The sequence below is a fragment of the Mugil cephalus genome, chromosome 13 (genome assembly GCF_022458985.1).
Source record: "Mugil cephalus isolate CIBA_MC_2020 chromosome 13, CIBA_Mcephalus_1.1, whole genome shotgun sequence".
In the NCBI taxonomy this organism is placed as follows: domain Eukaryota; kingdom Metazoa; phylum Chordata; class Actinopteri; order Mugiliformes; family Mugilidae; genus Mugil; species Mugil cephalus.
In genome coordinates, this window is record NC_061782.1 from 16,734,517 (window position 1) to 16,757,042 (window position 22,526).

At 43.3% G+C, this 22,526-nt stretch overlaps 1 protein-coding gene across 2 annotated transcripts; it reads left to right on the forward strand.

Moving 5' to 3' along the window:
- The first annotated feature begins 994 nt into the window (after positions 1-994).
- LOC125018890 (protein FAM53B-like) lies at positions 995-22,287 on the forward strand. 2 transcript variants are annotated; one of them, XM_047603304.1, is made up of 5 exons: positions 995-1,177; positions 10,588-10,824; positions 12,708-12,762; positions 14,445-15,340; positions 21,083-22,287. In XM_047603304.1, the coding sequence occupies exons 2-5, from the start codon at positions 10,744-10,746 to the stop codon at positions 21,431-21,433; spliced, it is 1,383 nt and encodes a 460-aa protein (XP_047459260.1). In that variant the 5' UTR covers positions 995-1,177; positions 10,588-10,743; the 3' UTR covers positions 21,434-22,287. The 2 variants fall into 2 exon arrangements, with proteins under 2 accessions (XP_047459260.1, XP_047459261.1); XM_047603305.1 differs by lacking the exon at positions 12,708-12,762.
- Positions 22,288-22,526: the final 239 nt, after the last annotated feature.

Here is a 22,526-nt window from a genome sequence, read left to right on the forward strand (position 1 = left end):
AAAAGAAATTTCAGTCCGTTTCCTCCAAAAAAGTAGGATATACTAACAAAAGTGTGGTTAAAAGGGTTGGGTCATTACTTTGCCGCGTTTTAACATGATTTTAATCTCATTCACCATAAAGTAAAATAACACATAAAACTGGGGGGTCTTTCTGGGTTGAACTGGGTTGAACTGGGCTGTTCAGTGCGTTTACCACCGTCAGCACTTTCACAGCTTTTGGGTTGGCAACTTGTTCGACGCTACACTTTTATTCCACTCATAATGTTAACCTATAAGGTTTTAGACTTGATGCCATAGCCCACTGGCAGCCCTGCCGGCACGAATACCGAGCTTTCATTTTAACCTCTCAAGTGTGATACTGCAAATATTTATGTTTTTTCACTCCATCTCCCTGGAAACACTTTTGAAAGTCTTCCTAACAGGATTTTGTTGGGTTGATTGAATCACTCGAGCGTGTAGCAGTGAACTTTTCCATGGCAGGACGTGGTGGTGGCACCCTCAGACTTTGGAGTAAAAACTACACTCATTTCTTTTTAAACCAGTGTGACTTTTTTTTTAACATGTCTACATGTCACGTAAAATGTAGAAGTTAACGCACAACCAGGAAAGGAAAGGAGAGACGGCAAGTTTCAACCTAGTTGTTCTGCTTTCCGGGATGTCAACACCTATCTGGCCCTTTAATATCAATGAAACGCATAATAATAAAACGTAGCACGAGTGTTGTAAATGCCTGAGGGAGGGCCGCAGTGGAACATACCAACAATGAAAGTGTGGGGGTGTTAGTTGTAAATGAAACTTCGCTTTTGACCGCGTGTGTGGACAAATTGTTGAGTTATGTTATTTTCAACAAATGACCTCACCCTTGTTATTTAAAGGTACTATAAATATATACAACTGTTCCCACATAAATTTGCTAGCCTTTCGGTTTTCTCCCGCTCCACCCCTTCCCGTTGATCTGCTTTGCGTGAACGCGGATATTGTTACAATCAATGCTGAAGGCTGAAGGAAGGCAGCAGCGAGCTCTCAGCTGCTCGCAGTCCTGCTCTGTGCTGTGCAGGGGCCGCTGAATTGGCGGCCGCAACTGCGAGAAACTTTTTTTTTTTCATTATTTTTTTTATTCGCTCGCGTTCCCCTTTGTTGAAGATGACCTGACCTCGGAAGAGACTCTGCTGGCCAGGTAGTAGGACGTTTACCAAGATTTATAATGTCTATAACCGCGTCTTCTTCTTTCACTGCTCTGTAGTTTGTTCATGCTTCCCCTGAGACTGAAACATTGTAAGGTTACTTTGTGGCACAAGTCAGAAAACACTCATATCTTCTTTTATGTTGAGTTGCTTATTATAGAATCAGGCTCTGCTACCCTCAAGGCAGATTAGGAACAAACAAACGTTTGTTTGTGGATGCAACTTTACATATTAATTCCACATTTGAATGAATCAGCTGTTATTGAGCTTAAGTCTCAGCGTCTGAATGTGAGAAAATCTCCTCGATTAATCTGCTTTAAGGGTTTAGAGGGGGTACAGGCAGTTACCAAGACCTTTGATGCAGCAAACTCCCCTTCATCTGTCAGCCAATGTAATGAAGCCGTAGGTGTAGAGGCAGTGTGGTTACTTTGCAACATACACTGACACACAACACCTCACCACAACCTGTGCTGTGAGAAGAGATTGAGAGGGTGCTTTGACTCATAATGCTTGGTTGCATATCTCTCGCCCAATCTCCGCCACACACACACATTTCTTTCGTTCCCTCTTCAGAAAGTGATGTGTAGTTACTTATTATTGCATTCGTCAGAGAAGTTTGTTTTTTTAGACTGTAGAGCTATTAACCACCTTGTTCTTCCTCAATTTGGTGTTTGTTTTCATCAGCAAATACACAAATCATTGTTCACTGAGTCCAGTCAAGACTATACTATTTTGCACTGTTACTGTAAGAGCTGTTTAACATAGAAATGACATTTACGAAACTGAAATCACACTCATAAGGACTGATAAGAACATTTTATATTAATAAAATATCTACTGTCATACAGATGAGGTGCACCAAGCTCAATTTGACTATTTTATTGTCTTTTTAGGTAAAAAAAAAAATTGAGTTGAAGCCAAAATGCACCAAATGTAGGGCACACTGGCCGCAAAGCACTGAACTTATTATTTGTCGGTGCTGTTTCTTTTCCATTGTGGTTTAGGTGGCAAGTGTTGGTGCTTATGTTTTGCCCTTTTTAATATTGCACGGGAGATGGTTGATATATGTGGACACCGTAAACACAGTACCATGAAGAACAGGTTTGGTCCCCTAATTGAAAATACCTGGAAATGTTTCTTAATGCCACCACCGCTGCAGTTGTCCTTGACTCTCAGGAATTGTTGGCTCATTTGCTCAACTAAACAGGAAATATCACTAGAAAGTCCCCAGAATCCTGCTCAGAGTGAGCAAGTGTAGTTGAAGTTCAGGCTTGGAAGTGAAACAACTATTTTTTTTTTTTTTTTTTTTTTCACATGTCAGCTCCAGTGTCTTATTACAAAGGGAATGTTGATATGGGTGCCTCGCAAATACTGGTCAGGGAACCTTCTCTGAGAATTTCTTATCTGCCTTTTCAGTTTGGAGAAGATTATGATGACTACACTTTGCTTTGATATCCAGAATAAACTACTGCTGGTATGCCACAGCTTTGTGTGAACAAGCATTTTAGATCTATCAAATTCTGTGAACCGGCAAATGTGATGTTTGCTGTTGCAGATGATTTTATCTGACCAGGGCTTTGTTTAAAAAGCTCTGTACGGGTACCACTACCTGGGTTTCTGTGCAAAAACCCATATGACAAAGGTGTATATATAATTTATTTAAATACATTATTTTCTATAATTTTATCTAATAGCCTACAGAGAACTCCAGCTGCTTTTTGAGTTCAATGCAAACTAGACATACTTGGGCATTTTGAGTAACAGCAACCCAAATTTAGCACAGTTATCTTTTAATCCAGCTATATCTGCTTACTAAGTACTAAGAACAAGTCTGATAAACCATTTGCTCAAAAGTTGGTTGATACTCCGCTGAATATCGGACAAAGAGGAAGACGCTCATTTCATCGTGGTTTGTGGCAGTCACTTGTTGCTTTTAGTGCCGTTCATGAAGCACAACTTGATGTACTGCAATTGTGCTGGACAACAGCTCTGGCATTGTTAGGCTATAGGCTTGTTTTGGACATAAGACAGACATAATTTATGAAGGCAATTAAGGCCGGTGGGTTTTTAAAGGGGATCGCTCTGCACTCCAGTGTGTGCTTAAGACGCGCACATTTGCAATGTCTTTGTGTTGCAGGCGAAAGGCCTATTAGAGCTCCATTCTGTCAGTGGGCAGCTGTGTGCCTGTGTGCTGAGCAAGCCACTGGTCTATTCTCCGTCTGTGTGTACAACTCTAGCTCTATCCACACACTGACGCACATGCTGCCACTTTCGCCTCTCTCCGTTTCTTTCTTTTAGCCTCTGCGTATATTTCAATCTTACTCTTTTTTTTTTTTTTTGCCATGTTTTTCACTGTCTTTGTGTTCCACTTATACTCTCTCACTCTCCCTTGTCCTCTGCCCTGAGGCATTATGCAAAGCTACCAGAAAAGAATTGTTAGCCATGCCTGTCTGTGCCTCCATGGTACTCCCTATTCATTTCAGAACCGTCCCTTTCTTCTCTGTGACCTGCAGTCATAACTGCCGCTGCTTCAGACGAACTGAAACTCATGCCACTTGATTTGAAGTGGTTAAAAACAAATGCCATATTTCACTGTCAGTGTATTTGTTTCGCCACTGCTATTCCTCATTTTGTATATTCCTTCCTCATTAACATGATAGATTTGTAAGTCTGGCGTCTCGTCGCCCACAGAGCCAAAGACCTGCAGCTGAAAAGAAAAGAAAAGAGGCATTCTCACATACACCAGAGAAGCACTCCCCCAACCCCCCAAGACAGGCAGCAGACTCTACTTAGAGATGAAAAGCATTCTGGGATGCAATAGGAATGCTCCCATCAACACACCCCACTGGAGCGTTTCTGCGTGTTGATATTGAGGAATCACCCTCAGTTTAAAAAAAAAAAAAAAAAGTAGAAGTTGTCTCAAATGTTGCTTTTTGAGTCTCATATGAGTGAGCGCATACCCTCGGGGCTTCGTTTTTTAGTTTGTTTGCATGTTTGCATATCCGTTGTCTGATGGTTTTAGTGTGTTGTATCTGTGTGTGTGCGCGCGTCAGAATATGTTCCTGTGGAAAACCCCATAGTCCAGGTAACATTTAGTCTTTTATTTCCCTGTGTCCTCTTAACCGTCCTGTTATGAATGGCGGCCGATGGCATTTTTCTGTTTATTTTCCTCAGCTGCATTGGATTGACTTCCTCCCCAGAATGGAATTGCCTTTTCTCTAGATCCAGTTTAGTGAATCTCCAAATTGCATCCCTTGAAAAAAGGGAACTGAAAGCTCTTGTATAGCTCAGACAAACTAATTTGATGTATTTTTAGAACGCGTTTTCCACAATTGTGACATATTGTAAGCACTCAGCTTCCCCTCCAAGGTATAGAACTCACACAATCCCAGACACTTAATGAGTTACATCTTCCAAAAGTTGCATGCATAGGCTTGATAACTGAGCCAGAGTGACTTGACAATCCTGCTCGTGCAAAAGAGGGCTGATTTTGACAGAGGCGTGCCGTAATGCCCATCTGCAGGCGTCGGGTATATATGTGGTATTTGGGTTCATCTGCGTGTTTTACATACATATTTTACATACACCTGCATGTAACAACAGCACAACACAACACAGCGCAAGATTTGCAACCAATTGGCTTACGGACATGATGTGATGATAAGGTTATGCACTGTAGAGAGCCTAGAAGTAAATTTACGGTAGTGCAGATGACATCTAACTGCAGCATCACAGTAATGAAACTTTAAGACGGTCTTTGATTTGTGAGGAAAAACATTTACTCCTTTTAACGACCGACAGTGTAACTTTATTGTTGTCCAGAATATGGACACAGTTAAGGTAGAACACTTCATTCCAGCCACAGTTTGCCTTTCAGCAACAATTAGATTGAAGCACATTCTCCCCCGAAATTTGAGTTGATATGATTTAGTGAAATTAAGCAATTCTTGCAAACATAGCATCTTTTTAGATGTTAGAAACCGCAAAGCCAATTAGTCATTTGTGTTAAAACACTTCTCCAAGCAACGCTTTTCCTTCCTGTTCAGCCTGGCAGAATAGAGAGCTATGAAAATATTATTAATTTTACACAACTTCTTGCTTCATAAAGTGTAGTCCCGAGGCAACGTTTCAGCAAAAACACCCTGAAAAGACACACTTTTCAGTTGGATTTTAAATCTTGCCTGCTGCACACTATGCTGAGCGGTCAGAGGGACCATATGGTGAGCTGAGCCCCGTCATGAATGAATGAATGGGCCCATGGAATGCTGCTCATTGCTTTCTTTCTACCACCCATACACATCCACACACCTGCTCGATGTGAAAATGGCGTTATGTAACCGCATAAATATTACTGTATTGGTTGATTGGTAGTGACAATCTGTATAACATCACTTGCTTACACAATGTAGGAGTGGTGCCCCCGTATTGAGTCCCTTACCAGTCCTTGCGATTTCAAGGGATTGCTAGCAGCAGTGGAGGTTCCCATGTAATGTATCCCTGATGGATTAGTGCTCTGGCTAGTGTGCAGAGAACAGAACAGGCACTCATGGATAATGGAAGGAACCACAGGCAGAAATGGAAAGATTCAAAGGGGGGGAAGTGTAATTAGTGGGGTACCTGATGTATGGAGAGTCATGGCATGCAAGGGTTACTCCAGGGGGCAAGAGGCCCCATACCTTCCTCTACTCAAACTCAAACACCTGATCCTACGCCTGTCAAGCTTCTTAAGATTTTTGTTAACTAAGTCCCGGTCTGAGGCATAAAGGTCGACCCTGAATAAATTTCAGCCTGCAGAAATAGAAAAACTGTGCTGCGTTTGCAAAGTAAACTGGCCTTGCTCAATACTCCAGCTTCCTCTAACAAACATGCTCGCTGATAAAGAAATGATGAACTGTCCAGATATTATTCTTTATAAGGTGGATGACGTTGGCCTCTTTCAGATCACCAGTTGTCACTGTTGTCCTCTGTTTTGTGTTTGGTTGCCATGGCTACCCATTAACATCCTAGAAACAGTCTACTACTTAGCAACTGTTTTATGAAGTAAGTCGGAGAGAAACTGACCTTTAGTGATATCAGTCAAAGGAGTTCATTTGATATTGCATGCTGCGCATTATACGGCTAGTACAGTAGGAGTATGTCAACCGACATTCATAGTGGTGTAGCTTGTTGTGCAAATAAGGCAGGATGTGATATATGGTGTTCTGTGTTCTTCTTATTTTTTTTAAAAATAGGAGTGGTCAACGAGGCATGTGTGTCGATGTGTTAACTCAGTGTCACAATGCTTTGTGAATATCACTCTTTTTCTCTTTTCATGCATTTGGTAATGAAGGCAGTACGTTCCACACCCAATTCAACGGCGGCATGTGACCACAAGGGAAGTGGAACTCATATACTGCAACGAGAAGTGTGCTTTCATATATTAGTGCATCTTCATGCTAACTAAGCAGTGAGAAGAACACCAGTATTAACTATGCTTTCAGGTTGAGCAATTTCTGAGAAATTCTTTTAGCTATGATTTGACTTCTTTATTGTGCAGAGCTGCTCCTTTCTCAAATTAAAAACTCATTAAATGTGCTCATTACATTGGAACTTTAAGTGCTGTCGGTATATATGCAGACATTAAGCATTCAAAGAGGCCAGAACTTGACCACTGACAATGCGTAAAGTTTGACTGAAGGGGCATCTCATTGTTGATGTACTTCTGAAGATCTACTGGTGTCATGGTGTGCTGTGTCTGGCTTGTGTTCCTTTGCCAATGGGTACTAGGGTGATGGCCAAAGGATCCAGTGGTATGTCTTGACCTCCCTAGGACCATTTTTACAACTCCGACCGCATTATCTGGAAGAGGGGTGGCTGTGTGTTCACCCTGAATTAACAATCAACACCACAGACTTTAACAAAAGAATGGCTCTTACTTGTATTCACCCCCAAGCACGAAAAAAAATCTAGAAAAATCTCTTTGATGTTTGCATTTCATTCCTCATGACGACTGACTCTATAAAATGAATGTCAACATCCAGCTTCTTCCACTATAAAATACTCACTGTGCCACTCTGGTCAAAATAATAATAAAAATAAACCAGGAAAACTTGAATTTAACCATATCAACATAAGAATCTTGGATTTCCTGCAGTTTCACCCATGCAGTATTTATTTATTTTTTTTGTCTGGTCCTCATCATTCATGGTTCCTTTCAGCTGCAGCCACCGATCAAAGTCTTGACACCAGACGCACTCCGCACAAGTATGCAGTAACCAGAGCCAATTAGTGATGGACACCAAACACCCCGTCACAGAACTTTAGGGGGGCCCAAATAGGCTTCTATTCATCTGCCTGTACAAATCACTGCCTGGGCAAAGAGCCACATTATCTTAGCTGCCCTTTCTTGTGCCCTCCTGAGTCATTGACTATTGTGAGCCAAGAGCTGCTGTTTGCACCCCAGCATACACAAGAAGTCTGACTGGATGTACCATTATAAACCACTGTGGAGGTCAGATTTTAGTGTCACAAACTTAGTTATTTTGCAGGCCCAAATAATATCATAGTGGCAAGGATTCCCTTCATTTTAATTTGAATATGGTTGATTGTTATGCAATTTGACGAAACATTGACAAGACATTTCGTCTTGCCTGCTCATGTGTGATTGCAAGTTGGGTGTGTAATGGGACTTGTGACGACATGAGCCTGATTTTAGTTCTGTACACTAATCCATGCTGTTGATTTTTAAACTGGAAAAACATAACAGCTGTCCTGAGAATGTTTCCTAAGGTCTCATGGGAGAATATTCCCATTCATCTGTAATATCATGCATAATTTGATGCCTACCAACCATTTTGTAGTATTGAACGTGTGAATGGTGAGACAAATCCTAAATGACTTTAGCATGCTAGCAGTGGACAGGTTTGAGTAGCTACAGGGCATCCACTAGGCTTTATGGTTTCATAGATATTCTTAGTAAAACTAGTTCAAAGTGGAAGTCCTGCAAACTGATCACTTCTGGGATTTTTGTTATCCAGACAGCAAGTCGTACAATAGAGCCTTTTCAGACAGTGCGATATAGCCCACACGGAGACTTCCTTTGAGCACAGATAATCTGATATGATCAGCAAAGGCTCCGCACAAGCGCGCTACAGTTTTCTGTCCATTAAGCTCTGGTTTCCCCATCATGAGAGGTCGGTTCATTAAGTAAGCATGGCTCCGGGGTTGAATTCACACTCGGCCTGCCCTCTCCCATGACCCCACTTGCCAGTCACCACACACGCGCACGCACACAAGTGCAGGTTAGCATAAATAGTCATGCACACACATGCACGCTCTGATTCAAACTGCTGAGGTGCTGTTCCAGCCCCGATGTAGCACGTCACCCTTCCTAGCTGCATCGGCCTAGCAGCAAACTGTAACAACCTTTACACATGGCCTTTATGCTCCTCAGGACCCATTCTTGATTAGCGCACGCCTACACAAAAACTCCGTTGCATCGCCCCACCCATTACTCAGTGTCAGTTCTAATCAACGAAGTAATCTGCAAAACTGATCACTGAGAACATTCCCTTCTCCTCTAACTCCCACCACCAGTACCAGCTCCTCTTGCCTGTGGAGGCCCAGTTGTGCTCCACTGACTCTCTGGGATAAATGGAGATAATGGGAGTCATATGCTAGCAGTTGGTTTTGGGGCAGGCCTACATGAAACATTTATAGTCTTCATGTAGTCATGGGGTTGGGGAAGAGGAACGGGACAGAGATGACTTTGTGAAATAACAAGATATGACTAGACTGGTATAAAATTGTTTTATAAAAGTGTGAACGACCCCCCCATGTCTATTTATGTCCCTCTTGCAAGTTTTTAGCCCACAAAACTCCTTGAATGCTCAGTGCACACTTGCATCCCTCTCTCTAAAGCATGTAATGTAAGTGCAATGATCCCTTACTTAACATGAAACCACATGTTACACGGGTTGCACATAGGAGGCCTGGAAGATCCATTAGCCTCATGTGTTGCTCCACAGTCAACGGCTGTCATTAGCCAGCAGTTGATTGGGGGATCCAAACCATGCTGGTACTCTCTAATTGGACACTGACAGTATGTTTGGCGGTTAGTTAATGAAGGAGAGAAACTCAAGCCCACAGGCCTTGCAGCGAATCCAAGTAAAGAACTGAACCTGCCCATCATTTACCAAAATCTTTGCCGTGCATTAAGCAATATCACTTTAAAGCACTTTTAAGGCATGGCCAGGCAGGCATATGGTCATTTTGTGCTACATATAACTCCCTCCACAGGTTTTAAGAGTTTTGTTTACCACAGCAGCTACTGTTTGTTCTCTGCTGCGGGCACAGGCAGTCGATGAGCCGACCACAGCTCCCTATATGTGTTCCTTTTCTGTTCATGTTTCCTAGCCACATCTGTAGTCATGTGACGTGAGTGATGCCTTTTCCTGGATTAACTGAACTTTGCTTTCTGTTCCGGCACGTTTAGATTCCCATATGTTCGGCGCATTACGTTGACACGTCGAATGCTCCATTATTCTCAGGGATAAGGATGCAATTCATCATAAGCGAGCGTGTTTTGTTAACAAAGGCAGTGGCTTTATAGGCGTGTAGCTATATGGATAACTGATCGGTTATTTTACGTGTCAAGGTGTTAATGGTTGAATTGGAAAGCACAAATCTGCCCTCTTTTTATTATTATGTTTGTTTTTTATGTAGTTTTAGCTTATAAAAAAAAACCTTCTGAGAACCATTGCTGTAGGCCAGGGGTCATGTTTGGCTAGGGACAAGTTTTAACAACAGACTCCATTATCTGTATTATTTCTTTAAATTAGCTTCAAATAGTAATGATACATAGCGCAGTTTGTTTTATGATTTTTGCCAGTTTCAGTTTTCTCACTTATTATGTGTGTGTGTAATGATTCATACACATGAATATGTTCTGCATCGCACTACGAGACTAGACATGCAATGGATAAACAGTGGTCTGCTCCATTCATGGTGGAGTGAAACAACACCAACACTATTTGCTTAAATCATGTCATCTCTGTTGGACTGTTGCATTTGTAAGAAAAACCTTTTTGTCACTTTTGACATATAAAAATATCTGCTTTAATAAAACTTATTGTTGTCTTAAAAAACCTTAAAAAACCCTGTTTTGGCAGGAGTGTTTTACTTTAAGAAGATGGTGAATGTAAAACTCACGGTGGCGCTTGAACATCCAAATAAAGTAGCAAAAACAAAACATATGTTTGATTTCAGAAATGGCCCACTGGTCGCATTTGCCTACAACTGTTTATGCTCAGACCTGAGCTATGTTTAGGCCCATTTCTTTCCCCTCGTCTGCCAGTCAACCAGCGTGACGCTTTCACTAATGAAATGAGTATTTATGTTGTTTGTTCTCTTTCCATCAACACAGGGATCGGCAGAAGGCTGAGAGACTACTGCTCTTCAGATGGGAGGTCATCAAATGCATGTCCATTCTTCCCAAATGCCCTATCTGCCCCTCTTGTAAGATGGTCGCCCGTGGCCTTTTTCTGCACCTGATCAGACCGGAGCAGAGCTGCTTGTTACCATGGTGATCATTTTCTCGAAAACACTGGAAAAGAAGAAGGGTGTCAATGATGTAAGGTCCAAGAACATCGAGAGACGGCTGGTGAGAAGCACTTTTACCTTCGAGAGTTTCACACAAAACAAACCGGTTGCTAGCTATTCTCACAGGTTGTCATGCATGCTCACTTGCAGAATGCAAACTAGAATGTTAGACCATGACCCAGTAGCCTGTTCACGGCTTTAGATTGTAATTTAACCGTTGGTGGCTTGTTGATGTCACCAGGAAGTGAAGACTAAGCATTTTAAATTAGTCATGTTGTGCATTATACGTTTGTGAGTAGTACCTCAGAGGCCGAGTAAAGATGTCTGTCGGTGAAATTAATACAAGTGAACATGTGAATAATTTTTGGAAGTCAATTTTTTTCATTTATTACAGTAAATAACATATAGTGTTGTGTTCCATGACAGGCACACATAAAAATAAGTGGAGAAACATTTTAAAAGAAATAAATTTAAGGTGTGATAGCCTTTCCAAAACAAAATGTAGAAATGTAGTAGTCCTTCAACATTTTATTTAACCCTTCCCCCTTGTACCTTGTTTTGTCTTTAAACGGAATGAAGCAGTGTGCTGCATTTCTGGGAGGTCACTTTTTTTTTCTTTTTCTTTTTTTTTTTTTTTAACTTCGCATTAGTTTCACTTCTGAAAATAAAGGGCATTTACATGTTTTATCGAGATTCAGACTTCTCAGAAGATTAGCTTGCACTCTTCCCGCTCTTACTTGCCTCCATAAAATCTACACCATCAAATTGGGATGCACCAGAAACGTCCTTCAACACAGATTAACATCGAGATTGCTGTTGTTGTGCTGATTATTTCTCACCTGTCACCTACAACGTTGGGCTTTCTCTCCTGCGGACTTAAATCAGTCTGTACAGAGAGGCATTTGGACTGACATCATTGGTTATTTTGTCCCTCCTACCTTTACAGTCACAGATGAGTTAACCACATTTAACGCCTTAGGACTGTGTGTACTAATGCTGTCATTTATTGTCTGCTGCAACACAATAGACCTTTATTTTGGAATCGATGCCTTGTCTCTTAGAAAATATTTTTTTTGTGTGTTGTGGTAATAACCCCAAGGTGAGTCAGAGCAATGCATCGTGGCGTGTTCTTTCCGTCGTTTGTGAAGGCAGCCACCACCCCGTCGCAAGAGGTGAGCATAGGTGTCTGAGTAGAAGACAGGCATGTGGAGACAGCGCTGTTTCATGCGGCGCAAATTACCACTGGTCCTTATTAAAAAAAAAAAAGAAAACGGAGAATTAAACGGGTGTGGTGTGAATTTAGTTAATAACATCATGCACTTCTCCTTTCGAAGGAGAAGTGCATGATGTGCTTGTTGTCTTACACATAGAGTGTGTTTTTTGCTGAGCAGGGTTAAACACAGCAGCGAGCTTGAGGCAGGTGGCATGCCGTGGAATTATCTGAACTTGATCATCGAAGACAGCTCTCTAGCTCTGGAAATGATAAGAAACAGTAAGGCTGTATGATATAAATTTAGTTGAAAGGCAGGGCAAGGTGGTGGGGTGCACTCTGAACAGGATTAACACAACTCTCACATGCGCACCTATGACTAATTTAGCATTACCAATTAACCTGACCAGCATGCCTTCCCTCCCACTGTGGACTGTACCTGGAGTTGGTTGATGGTTTGAAGCCAGAACCTTGGAGTTGTAGCCTGTTATAGCTTTACAATAACAAGTCAGTAAAAGGCTAAAGTTTCTGAGCCTGTTCTGAAAATTCTCGCAACTTCACTAAACTTGATGCAACTTGACACAGGCATAAGGAATGGTTTTAGTCATGGTGGTACCAGGCAGGGTGCAGTGACCTGATCGTAGTACAGTGACCTCCAGGGTGAACAGGGTTGTTCTCCACTTTTTGGTTTATTTTGTATGCTGCTGACTGACTGATTGCATGTTCCCCCACAGCGTGAGCTCCACACTATGAGCAGAGGGACCACCCTCTTCTCCTGTGCAACAGTGGGTGAGTTATCTCCATCATCCCTCCTTATGTCTGTCCTCATGCCTGTGTCTTCTCCATTCACCCAGGATCATTAACACTGAGTGATGTGGGACACTTTCTTATAGCGTCATTTCACAAACGTAGCAGAATTATGGATTGTCTCTTTAATTCTAGTCGAACCACCAAGATCAGCAAACCCAGCTATAACTGTCTTGTTGTTTATCCCTTCCGTCTCTCACTTCTCCATTTCTCCGTCTGTCACTCATCCCCCTCTCATGATCAGGGTGCACCTGCCTCCACACAACGTTGAACATGGCCCTCATGGGAGTGCACTGTAATTGAATATTGCCTATGTCAACAATTTCCCCACGGCTCCGTTGCTGCAGTAATTATCCCCTGCGTTAAGAGACATGCCGTTGTAAATACAAGGCGCACTATCACTAACTATCCCCTTTTCTTTGTGAGACACACGTGGTGATGTCACAGGGAGAAGTGTGACATACTTTCTCTGCTGTTAATCTTTAACATTGCCGAGCGTGTCTCGTTAGCCAGCACTTGGTTACTTGCTTTCAAAGGGCTGGCCTTTTGAAGTTCATCCCTTTCTCCCTTTGTCAACTTGTTTTCCTGACATTCTTGTCGGGTCGTCAGTGTAGCCCCCGTACATTGTTTGTCCGCCCAAAACAATGATTTCCGTCCACCAGTCAGTGAGAGAGCATGCCAAAATTAGACGCAAGCTTCCCCAAGGATGGGATTTGGATCAGCAAAGGGCCCTTTTTTGCCAAACGCTTCAGTAGATTCGCAACTTTACTTACTTGTCTCAGTAGCTTAAGCCGACACGGCACCTTACTGTTGGTGCAATATTTCCCTCAACTGTCTGATAGACTCTGTTCTGATGGTAAGATAGCAGGCAAGTCACGCTGCTTTCTGAACCATATCGTGCTAACTACTTGAGTAATAGGGGCGACTTGCCAGCTGTTTTACTGGCTGATTGTTATCGTAGTGTGTAGTGTGTGTTTTCGAATTCTGCATTCTTGCAGGTCATTCTTGCAGGAATGTTGCTTGTTTGTCTGCAAGATACCTCAAAAACGGAGTCCATAACATTCAGTAGACTTGTTAGGACAGAGGAACAGTCAGATGTGAGTAGCAGTAATGGTTATTTGTATCATAGAAAATGTCTGTTTCTGTAACGGGGATAGAAAGTTGTTTCTGTTTCTGAGAGTGTGACACCACTGAAACCCACTGCTTAGGCCTGCCTACATGGCTTTGTGCTGTTTATGTGAAAAATAATCAGACATAACACGCGGTGATCTTTATCTTGATCTAGAGTCAAGCTGCCGGCTGCTAACATACACAGTATGTTACAAGGATCACTACCAAGTTCATCTTAACTGATAAAACACGGCTGCTTCTAAATCCACTGACGACTGAACATTAACATTATTTAATAGCCACTACACTTACTAGTTTTGTTTCATTTTTGTTTTTCAGTTACACATGAGAAGCACTAGTTTGAACAGTTTAACTGAACTGTTACTTCCTCCAGGCACAATTCTGTCATTCATCTTATGACAAATAACTGATAACATTTTTTCGGTGTGCCACAGCGAACAAAATGTGTGTTAATGCTTTTCTTTAAGCTAGAATTCATTCTAGATGTCATAAGCGGATGTGTGTAAGCCTGTATGTTTTTGCTCCTATTGCAGAGGCAGAAAGGTGGCTGGACATGGGGAGAAGCTGTGCCATACAACAGAGAGGTCCATGTCAGACTGGTGCCAGTCTGGGGGGCCTGTGGGATGTGATGCCTGAGTCGGAGAGCCCTCCCTGGGCCAAAGAACCAGGCAGCGCCACGGCAATCACCAGTCTGATAAGAGACCTCAGTCTCTGCAACAGCAGCATGACCAGTGCCCACGCCGCGTCCACTGCCGCACACTACACCACTACAGCTACCAGCCAAGCTCCTGCAGCGCCCCCGAGCAAACGTCAGTGCCGCTCACTGTCGTTCTCCGATGAATTCAGCGGGTCCCGCTCTTTTTGGAGGCCCCAAGGCTCCCGAGTGTGGACGGCAGTAGAGAAGCGAAGGTGCCACAGTGGAGGAAGTGTCAGAGGAGGAGGAGGAGGAGTAGGAGTAGGAGTAGGAGTTGGAGGAGGAGGAGGCCATTTTCCCACCATGCAGCGTAGCTCCAGCTTCAGCTTTCCCTCACGCTGCAGCATCCCCTCAGACGGAGCCCTCGACCTGCCATTCTTCAACCAGCGGCTGCCTCTCCACCCGCAGTTCACTGCCACTCCAGTCTCCCCTACCTCTCCTTCCTCACATCATCACCACTCCCACAATCATCTCTTCCTCAGGCCTCTCTCCCTTTCCCATGAGCAAATTAGCCTGCCAGAGCTTCAGAGGGAAGAGGCTTCAGAGACCAGCTCTCCAGACTCCACCCCAGAGTTAGGGAGGCGAGCTGGCCAGAGAGCTGCAGGAAACAGGTGTCTCTCTCGGAGCAGGTCCCAGCCCTGCGTGCTAAACGACAAAAAAATTGGTATGAAACGCAGGAGACCGGACGAAGCCCAGGAGCAGCGTCCCTCCCTGGACCTGGCAAAGATGACACAGGTTAGCTGAAACGTTGAACACATATTGACATGCACAGACAAGTCAGATTTCTTGTATGCAAATGAGTGTCAGTGTGTGCGTACTTGTTTCTGAGTTAACTATCACATTTGTTTCTTATTGAGCACAACTCGACATCAGCTTTAATCTGATCTCGCTTTAATTCCTTAAAATGTCTGCTATTGAATTTAGTTAAATCTTCAACTGAACGTATTTACCACCCACAAGTACCTTTTTTGTTCTTAGACCAAAGGGAAGTTCAAGAGATCCTCAAACACAATTAGGTTTCTCTCTCTGTGAATCTGATCAGGGACTGGATTAAATCAAGCTGAATTAGGTTTTCTGGGTTGTCAGTCCAAGGCTTCAGTCCTAAGTGATCTCAGACGTTCATGGAGTGGTGCTCACTAAAGAAGCATTCCTCATGTTCGGTCACGCTCCCTAGCGCCGCGCTCTAGCAGGCCCGGCTCCGGTTTATCATTTCATTAACTCTGTTGGGTAAACAGGCCATCCAAAGGTTGAACTTCTCACTGTTCATATGCTTCCTCTCTGGATCGCGTACCCATCCTTCATTGGCTGTTGTGCTTCATCCCCGCTCGTCCTCCAAACCAAAGGTGATTAATTGTGGGGGTGTTTGGATGCACCGGGACTCTTGACTGCTTTCCCCATGTCAAGAGTTTGTTTGTTCTTTTGTAAGTTCAGAGGAAGCAGTGGAACAGCCAGAAAGTATAAATGACCCCTGGGCAAACCCAAACCCAAAATAGAACCATAGAAGTATTTTAATGGCATGGACTGTTTTGGATGTGCTCTGATGTTTTCACCGAACCTAGAAAGATGCCAATTTTATTCGTGTATCGAATTCAGCTTGTCATTCATTTGGAAATTCTGTGTAGAAGGTGTAGCACTAACAGCACTAATACCAAAGCCAGCCGCAGGTCGGACCATAAACACCGTATCCGATTTACATCTGCTTTCCTGCACGTATCATTCGTGAGATACCCCTAAAGTCTTCCATCATTAAACATCCTGTCAGGGGAATATTGTCCTCTTCCTGTTCTCTTATTAGAAAATATCATCCCCCTATCCTCCCTTCCTCTTCCAAAAAAGTCACCCTGAGGACTTAGCCAGGGCTGGATCAACAGGGCTCGGGTAATGGAGCCTAGCAGGCATGTTTCCTCCAGTCATGCCAGCTCCTGAGAGAGGAAAATCAAGCACAGTGATTACATGCATACACACACACAGGCGCAGTTGACGTTACCTGAAGATTAACTTTTGGAGAATATTCTGTTCTCAGAGGTTGTTCCTTTTCAGATAACTTTTTCTTTCTCTCTTTCTTTCTTTCTTAGTCGACTTGTTTGATTGTGTGTACTCGGCATTGTTGAAAGGAGTCAGGTTGTGCAGGTTAGATGGGTGATTTCAGGTCCTCTGTGACCATGTTTACTTTGTCACCCTCATGCAGCACACACACTACAATTCAAAACAGATCTGCTTTAATCCCAGATGCTTGTTTTTGTCAATGACCACTCCAGGTCAAGTGGTGCATCTTGTTGGAATCTAAACAAGGGTGGTATTCTTATGTCAAAGTAAACATTTTAACTGAGAATTCCTAGGAGTAACTGCTGAAGATTTGCATAGGTGCTACAGGTTACCAGTGCAGTTTGTCTCAGTGAGAGTTGTTAGAAAGGGAACGGCTGTAGCTGGCAAACTGTATGGAAAAGGAAGCAGCAATGTGGAAATGCAGGGCTGGTTACAACCTGTGTCTGTTCTGAAGAAGACAGAGCACAAGAATTAATGTCAGGGCAGGGATTAGATGAGGTTTTGTTGTCGACTCCTCTTGGGAATTTTATGTTATTCTTCTATTAGAAATCCACCCATCAAGAACTTACTACAACATTCCCAGGTTGAAAAGCTGTCTTACGTGACCCTGCCTTAGGATATCATTTCATTTCTTCTTACTCTGGGAACACTTATTATTGTTATTTTCATATTCCAGGTAATGTAAAACAAAAGTGGATGCACTGGCATTTGGCTGCCAAGTGATATTTACTTGTTGTGCAGACGTTTGTTGCTTGGTTAACTCACTGGGTCATAAAAGAGGAAGGTGTGCTGGAGTTTCAAGCGGGCGAAGGATTGTGGTGGTCAACACATAACAAGTCCCCAGTGTGTGTTGTCAGTGGAACATGTTGTAATTTGGCCTCTAGATTCCTCGATCACGTCAATGAAGGCGGGTGTGAATTCTGTGGATGCATGTCATGCTAATCAGCTATAACTCGACTACCACGGGGATTTACGTGTGGCCACCCCCAAAATTCCACAAATACCCTCGCTGTCAGCCGTGCACATCCGTTCACTCCTCTGTCCGCTGGTTTGTTTTTATCTCTGGCTGCCCTTCCATCTTGGCCCGTCATTGTTTTTTCCTCGGAACAGTGGGTGTAGCGCGCTGTCGGACGGGGAATGTTATCTCTCGATTCTAGGTCATTTGCTGAATGATTGTTGGCGCAGCTCACGCTTTTCTTTTCAGGAAGTGGCCCGTGTTACATCACACTGGTCAGTTGATAACTTCAGTTGTGCATTTAGCTAAACAATTACGAGCTATCTCTGGCTAAGCTGCGTTCGCGGTGGAGGTGGTAAAAGGGGGCGTGTTGAGCAAATGCTTGCGTGGATGCCTGTGCATTCAGGAGAGGAACAGCAGAGCGAAGAAAGGGGGTATTATTTCTGCAGGACCTGGCAGACCAACTCCTCACTCCTCTCTATTAATATCTTCTCGCTGGCCCGAGCTCGAGCTGCTCTCCTCTTCCCCTCCTCTCCCCCTCTCCCTCCATTCCTGGGATGGCAGGCATGGTGATCATAGCTGAGTGTCAAGGCCCACAGGCTTGTGGGAACACCTAGGTGGGCGTCTTCAGGTGCCACGCTTACTGTGTATTTTGACATGTTGTGACTCGTCCCAAATGTGCATTGTAAAGCGTCACCAAACACTAGTTTGCAGTCCTACGTGCATACTCTCGACGGCCTTTCAAAACCTGCCAACGTATTTATCTGTTTATCTCACTTCCAGGCATTTGCACGTATGTGCCAGGCGCTCTGTCTGCTGTAAAGCAAATTCCAAAGCAAAGACATTCCCACACAGACAGAAACACAGATAATTGATGCGGAGGTGTGCCAGTATGTTGTTAGACAGTCGAGGATTAGTTAGATTCTCCTGTCGTCGCTTGCGCCTCTACCCCCTCTTTTGTTTTACAGTTGTTTGCTGTTGGAGGCCTTTCCTTTGCCCCAGAGCATTGTGACACTAGATGTTTTTCTGACCTCATTTTAGCATAGAGCTAATCCACACATACCCTTATTCAATTTTTTTTCCCCATAGAGTGCTTGGTAAGGTACCAACACCTCTCGATATGGGTGATGTTGCATGTTTGCCCAATTTATCGGGAGGATATTTGCCTAACCTCTTGGCATGTGCTTGTGTTTCTCCCACAGTTCAGATATGCCTTTAAATCTCATGCTGTAGATAAGGTCTTTTCAGATAACAGCATGTGGTGTTGTTTTGAAAAGCTTTGAAATCGTGTGTAAAGTTTGATATTTAAAATGTGTAACAATTTAAAAAAGTAGGCTAGCCGATGCACACTCCTGTGGGTAGAATACACTTTTTTTTTTACCAGCAAGAGTGGTGCACATGAGGCAGGTGGGTTGTGTAAAGAGTTTTGAGACAGCTTGGATTGTTAATACATAATATATGAATGAAATTGAATTGAACATTTAGTCACGAGTTCAGTTAACCACGTTAGATCAATCAGCATTTCGGTCTTTTTGTCATAGCTGTGCAAAATGAAGTCATGACGCTTCACAGGGTAGATCAAAATGAAGGAGGGGGTTTGGACATGGGGGTTGTCCACCTACACTGAGTATATGTTTACAGGTATCGTCTGGTCAGGGTGGTCTCCAGTTGCCCTTTTCGGTCTTCTCCATTCAAACAATCATCTCAGTCTTCTTGTTTTACGTTTCTGTTGAGTTTCTCGCCTGTAGTGTCAGTGGTGTCAGACCTGCGCTCTCTAAGTAGACTTGCCAAATAAACTCTAGCTGAAAAACCTGAACGGGGGCTGCAGTTTTCTCGTTATGAGGAGCGCCGCAAACCACGTGAAAATTGAGTTATATTGTCTTTTGTGACTCAAAAAAGTAACTCTGAGTAAGAAGAGGCAACATGCTTAATACCAGATCAAATGTTATTGGTAAAAATACCAGATGATATTTCTGATTCTGCTTTTATTGTTATATTATTCATCAATCAAAAAAATATATACTTCTTAACCTCCAGAGTCCTCCTCCTCTCAAAGTTGTCCATATGTGATTCTTGGCAATGCTAGTGGGTTACGTGAGACATGACATTATTAGTGTAAAGAGCCCACGTGTGTGGTAATAGTGATTTGTGTGTGCGCATGGATGTATTTCATCTGGCAAAGCTGGGTACACAGCAGAAATCTGACCCCAGCGCTCCCCCAACCTACCACCACACCCACCCAAATCCCCGTCAGCCTCAGTAGATTTTATAGAAAGCATATTGTGGAGAAGCTCTCCCCCCTCCTTTTTTCTCTTGCTTTCGTCTTCTCCTCTGCTGTGATAATTAGTAGGGGGGGTAATACCGGGGGTTGAACAGAGAGAGACAGAGAGAGAGAAAGAAAGAGAGAGAGAGAGGGCTCTGAAATCCCCTTTTCCACTCCGGTGGGGTAGCTGCAGTAAATACCCCCCACTCCTCACACGATCACCTCAAGCATTTGCAGATGATGTATCGAGTGTTTGGGCCGCGTACGCATAAAGTTAATCCAGCGAAGCTTTAACCGAGGCGGCCCAAATCTTTATAGTTTTCTTCTGGGCCATGCTAAATCAGGGCAGTCTGCTAAAATGTGACTCGAGCGTAGGGAGACTCCCAGCTCATTGTAACTGGGAAAGCAATGTCTCAACACATGCTAGGGAACATTAGAGGTGTCTATCATGTAAGCTGAGGCTTTATAGAGAAAACCTCATCTCTATTCACCTCCATGCCTCCAACATCTGCTGCTGGGGGCACACCAGAGATCATTAACCCCTTAGCTCCTCTGCTCGGCCGCCTTTCTTTGTTGCTGGGAGGAATTCGGGGTGGAAAGAAAGCATGAAAGCAAACTGGGAGACAACTTCTTAGTGAATTAAATATATTAAAGGTCAAGTTTTAAGAGTAGGAAATGCACACAATTGTTCACATTCAGAGTATCCCTGACACTCCCCAGAGTGCACTACAAAACATCCTAACTACTGGGAATAACAATGGCTTAAATAAGAAATGTTCTTTACCATACAGGGCTGGGTTAGGTATGCCTTTCAAAGTGGCTCCCAGTGAGAAGGAGAAAGAGCCCAGAGCAAAGCTTGACACTAGATATCATTTGTGGTTTTCAACTCATCTCAGTGTTTTTCTCAAGCGAGCAGAACGCTGGGAGTTCTGCACAAGTTCTTCTTGTGTGTGTGTGTGTGTGTACTAGTGTGCTTGCATGTTTACATGTTCACATGCCGTCAATGAAAGGGAAGACCTGCCTTTAGCCGCACAAACTGAAACCCAATCTCAAAGTGACATTCTGGAAAACCCTGAGCTCGAATTCCGCCTGACAAACTCTTCAACTTTTATAGCCCCATTAGAGCGAAGCCAGGATGTGAACATGTGCTAAGATGCACAAACCAACAATTATTTATTTTTTTTCTCCTCTCCTCTTTCTCCCTTCTGTTCAGAAACTTCAGACCTTTCAGAGCTTAAGCTGCCCTGGATTCTCTGCCACAGAGTGCTGCCAGTCGAGCCTGCCCCTGCCCTGCTTTGAGACCTCTGGCCAGCAAGATCCATTCGCCGCTGTGTCGGAGCTGGGGCTGGAGTCACGACAGGAAGCGAGAGGAGATGACGAGGAAGAGGACTCATCCTACGAGGAGCTGGATAGCGACTCTGCTTGTAGCGTGGACTCACGGCCCGGGTCTCCCGAAGACATTGTGGACGGTAAACGGGCCCTCTGGAAGGGTGACTGCGGGACACAGAGGGACATTTTCCAGCTGGGCGGAGAGCTGGATCTTGACCAGATTGAAAGAAACTGAACATTTTATTGGAGATTTAAAAAAAGACTGTGTCTGAACTGTTGCGGAAAGTTATGGCGGATGTAGCAAGAGGTGACTATTAAGATGGGCTTTAAGAAAAGTAATGGTCAATTTTGAAAGGGAACGATGGCAGAAAGACGAGGAAAGGGATAAAGACGATAAAGATTGAGTACGTTGTTGACAGCAAGCTTCTTAATGACACATTTGCCTTGAACATTCTTACTGTTTGCATCAAAAAGCAGTGACCTTAGATGTATTTTTTATTGGGTTTTCAGCTTAACTCAGGAGTGGGAAAGTGAGGGTTAGTCTTAAGAAAACCCCCCAGCCCCCACTCTTTTCAACCTGATGACCTTCCCAAAGTCCGCTAACTTTAGGTTTATAGTACTGTAGCAGTAGCTGGGCTCTCCTGTATTTAGCTCAAGTTTATTTTTCAAAGAAAAATTGGGTGAGACAGGGAGGCACAAACAGCAAGAAGAAGTATCTTCTCAGAGACTTGCCCCTGACCTTCCTCTTTGACTTTTGCGCACACATGAAAACTGATTTGTTTTGCTGAATGTAGGCTCAATAAGCTTTATGAGGAGCTCAGAAAATGAAAAGTGCCTTCTTTTGGATGCTTAGTCTGTCTGTCCTCTTCAGGAAACTTGCCTCAATCGAATACATCTTTTCTGACCTGTTTTGTAGTTTCTTAATATGCAAATTGTATATCTGAATCAAACACTGAATCTAGAGTTTTCAGTTCTAACATCAATGTATATTTTTCTAAGCAATTGTTTTTTATGAGCTGTTTGTGAAGGAGCAAGAATACGAGGCCTTTCTTCTAACAGAATGGACATGAAATAAATTCACCACATGCACTCATACGTCTGGTTTAATTTCAGTTTAGCCCTGCGGGTTTGCTGCTTTAAGCAAGCTTTCTGTGTCAGACTGATTTCACTTTGAAAGAAGTCTAAATAAACAGCAAAGTTTCCAGATAGTCTTTAGAAGCTGTACCCACTCCCCCACAGTCACTTCCTGCTTAGAAACGTCTTATTGAAGCTCACTCAGTCAGACTTCACTTTGAATATTCATAGATGCATGTTTGATGTACTTTGTT

Bases quoted from the DNA above. Each gene is read 5' to 3' on its own strand.
- LOC125018890 (XM_047603304.1), top strand. From the start codon at position 10,744: ATGGTGATCATTTTCTCGAAAACACTGGAAAAGAAGAAGGGTGTCAAT. The intron at 10,825-12,707 runs GTGAGAAGCACT...GTTCCCCCACAG, and splicing joins AGAACATCGAGAGACGGCTG to CGTGAGCTCCACACTATGAG. The intron at 15,341-21,082 runs GTTAGCTGAAAC...CCTTCTGTTCAG, and splicing joins ACCTGGCAAAGATGACACAG to AAACTTCAGACCTTTCAGAG.